The sequence below is a fragment of the Lolium perenne genome, chromosome 4 (genome assembly GCF_019359855.2).
Source record: "Lolium perenne isolate Kyuss_39 chromosome 4, Kyuss_2.0, whole genome shotgun sequence".
NCBI classification, from domain to species: domain Eukaryota; kingdom Viridiplantae; phylum Streptophyta; class Magnoliopsida; order Poales; family Poaceae; genus Lolium; species Lolium perenne.
In genome coordinates, this window is record NC_067247.2 from 49,738,832 (window position 1) to 49,742,304 (window position 3,473).

At 46.8% G+C, this 3,473-nt stretch overlaps 1 protein-coding gene across 1 annotated transcript; it reads left to right on the top strand.

Annotated features, from left to right (window-relative positions):
- Positions 1-641: 641 nt before the first annotated feature.
- Positions 642-2,292, top strand: LOC127346763 (uncharacterized). Its single transcript, XM_051373032.1, has 2 exons — positions 642-814; positions 1,914-2,292. Exons 1-2 carry the CDS (start codon positions 642-644, stop codon positions 2,290-2,292), a joined length of 552 nt encoding a protein of 183 aa, XP_051228992.1.
- The last annotated feature ends 1,181 nt before the right edge of the window (positions 2,293-3,473 follow it).

Genomic DNA, 3,473 nt, shown 5'->3' on the forward strand with positions numbered 1-3,473 from the left:
CTATGATGTGTTACCTGACGGAGGAAGGCCTCTGCAGGAGCAAGCTTTCGACACCTCAAAGAACTCCAAGGAAGTGCAGATCCACCCGACAGATCCAAAAAAGACGACATCCATCGCAACAAACTTGGATAGCGCATATATAGGAAAGCGCGCTCGTCGAGTTCCTCAGTGAGCGCTGGGAAATCTTTGCATGGTGTCCAGCAGACATACCAGGAGTACCCAGGGAACTTGCCGAGCACCCCCTCAATCTAGATCCAAGAGCTAGACCGATTCGACAACCTTTGCGGTGCTTTTCTGAGCCAAACCGCAAAGCTATGCTATCTGAGATCCGTCGACTCAAAGAAGCGGGTTTCATCAAGGAACTACACAACAAGTCCACGTGGGTCGCCAATCCAGTGCTGGTCCCGAAGAAAAACACTGAAGTCTTTCGCATGTGCGTTGATTTCACGTGTCTCAATAAACATTGTCCAAAGGATCACTTTCCCCTCCCGAGGATCGATCAAGTTATCGACTCCACAGCGGGTTGTGAACGCCTTTCCTTCCTGGATGTGTATTCTTGTTACAATTAGATCCGCTTAAAATAAGAAGATGATGTCAAAACATCTTTCATAACCCCTTATGGTGTGTTCTTCTACAGGACAATGCCCTTCGGGCTGAAAAACGCGGGAGCCACTTACCAGAAAATGATGCAGACGTGTCTCGCCACACAGATTGGCAAGAACATTCAAGTATATATCGAAGATGTCGTCATCACAACAAAGACAGGGTCATCCCTCACCGATGACCTGCGTGAAACCTTCGACAACCTCAACAAGTTTCTCCTCAAGATGAACCCGACGAAATGTTCCTTTGGAGTTCATGCGGGAGAACTCCTCGGATACTTGGTGTCTGCTAGAGGGATCGAAGCCAACCCAGAAAATATACAAGCCATCTTGATGATGAGAAAACCAACCAAACTTAAGGAAATACAACAACTAACTGGGTGAGTCGCAACATTAAGCAGATTCGTCGCAAGGTTGGGAGAAAAAGCGCTGTCTTTCTACGCGCTCATCAAGCAAGGAGAAAAGTTCGAGTGGAACGAGGAAGCAGACAAAGCTTTTGAGCATCTGAAGCGCACAATTTCGACACCATCAGTATTGGTGGCTCCAAAAGAAAAAGAACATCTCCTGTTATATATCGCGGCCACACCTCAGGTGGTCAGCACAGTCCTCGTGGTAGAGCGAGAAGAAGAAGGAAAGATCCATGGGGTTCAGCGACCAATATACTTCATCAGCGAGGTGTTGTCACCATCTAAGCAGCGTTACCCGCATTATCAGAAGCTAGTATATGGAGTATTCATGTTAGCAAGAAAGCTACAACACTGTTTTTCGGCACACTCGATAATAGTGGTCAATGAGGCGCCTCTCTCGAATATCTGAAACAATCCAGAAGCCCCAGGACGTGTCTCCCTTTGAGGAATCGAGCTTTCCCCTCAGGACATCACATATGATAAAATAAAAGCAATCAAGTCGCAAATCTTGCCAGACTTTGCCGCATAATGGATGGAACTCCAAAACACGAGACCCCCAGATTTATCGAGTACCTGGCATATGAAATGACGGGTCCAAGAGGCTAGAAGGAGCTGGAGCAGGCGTGGTACTTGTCTCACCACATGGCGAAAACAAGTACATATTGCGGATGACTTTCCCCAATGCATCAAACAACAAAGCAAAATATGAAGCACTCATCCATGGGATGAAGATGGCAAAAGCGTGCGGTGCTACTCGCTTAAAAATCTTCGGCGACTCACAGTTGGTGGCTCAACAGGTAATGAACAAGTGCGATGCAGTCAATGACAACATGATGGCATACAAGGAGGTGTACAACGAACTCGAGAAAACTTTCGATGGCTGTGAAGTAAACCACATTAGCAGGTTAAGCAATGATGAAGCCGACGTTTTGGCACACATCGGCTCGCAGTGCCTGCCAATCCCACCTGGTGTTTTCAGGGAGGAAATCAGTGAAAGGTCAACCAAGGCAAAGAAAACACTGAAGCAGCCGAAGAAAAAGGAAAAGGCCAAGAAAGACTCGGGGGCTCCAGCAGCTCAAGAAACACATATATCAGATGATGAGGAAGAACCAGAGGAAGTCATGATGATTGAAGTTCCATGGATGCAGGTGTACGTAGCATACATCACAAGAAAAGAAATACCCCAAGATCCAGTGGAGGCACGAGGAGTTATCAGACGATCCAAGGCGTTTACTGTGGTTAAAGGAGAGCTATATAAACGAAGTATATCAGGAGTGTTGTAGAGGTGTGTTACACCCGAAGAAGGGAAAGTCATACTAAAGGATATACACGACGGAATATGTGGCCACCATGCAAGAAGTCGAGCAATAGCAGCCAAAGCCTTCCGGGTAGGATTTTATTGGTTGTCAGCAATAGAGGATGCAAAGGAAATCATGCGCACCTGTGAAGCTTGCCAGATGTTCGCATCCAAACCTCACTCCCCAGCAGCAGAGTTAATGCACATACCATTGGCATGGCCTTTCGCACAATGGGGCCCAGACAAGGTGGGAAAATTGCACAAGTCTTTGCCTGGAGGACACGTATATCTGCTGGTAGCTGTCGACAAATTTACAAAGTGGATTGAAGCAATACCAGTAACTTCGGCAGACGCATCATCAACAGTAAACTTCATCAAGGGAATAGTTTTTCGATTTGGCATCCCTAACAACATAGTTATGGACAATGGCAGCAACTTCACCTCTTGAGAATTCAAGGACTATTGTGAAGGTGTAGGCATCAAATTACAGTTTGAAAGATCGAGATGTCGCCTAGAGGGGGGGGGGTGAATAGGCAATTACAAACTCTTGCGGATTTGTCTTGTATGAATGCGGAATTAAACTATCGTTTAGTTTACAAGTACAAACCCTAAATATGCTAAGCTCAACTAAGTGTAACAATAGCAACTAGAGCTAAGCAAGATAGGCACAAGATATATGTAGCACAAGTGATAGCAAGATATATGTACTTCAAGCACGATGGCTATCACAAGGAAAGAGAGCTCGGGTATAGAAATAACCGAGGCACGCGGAGACGAGGATGTATTCCTGTGTTCCCTTGCTTTGCAACAAGGTACGTCACGTTTGGAGGAGTGGAGGTCCCACGAAGGATTCCCCGCGCCACGAAGGCTCACCCTATTCTCCGAACCACACCCACGAAGGATAATGGCCCTTTCCTTATGGTTAGCTTTTCCTCCGCTCCGAAGATGGCAAGCTCCACAACCACTTCACAAGCTCCACGAAGGAGAAGCCCGGGCCTCTTCACAATCTTCTTGAAGAGATCACCGGAGCACCAATCACCAAGCCAACTAGGAGGTCACCCTCCAAGAGTAACAAGCTCACGGTCTCTCACTCGAACAAATCGTGGTGGAGAGCTCAACACTATGCAATGATGCAAAGCAAGAACACCGGAGGTGTTCAAGTCCTTC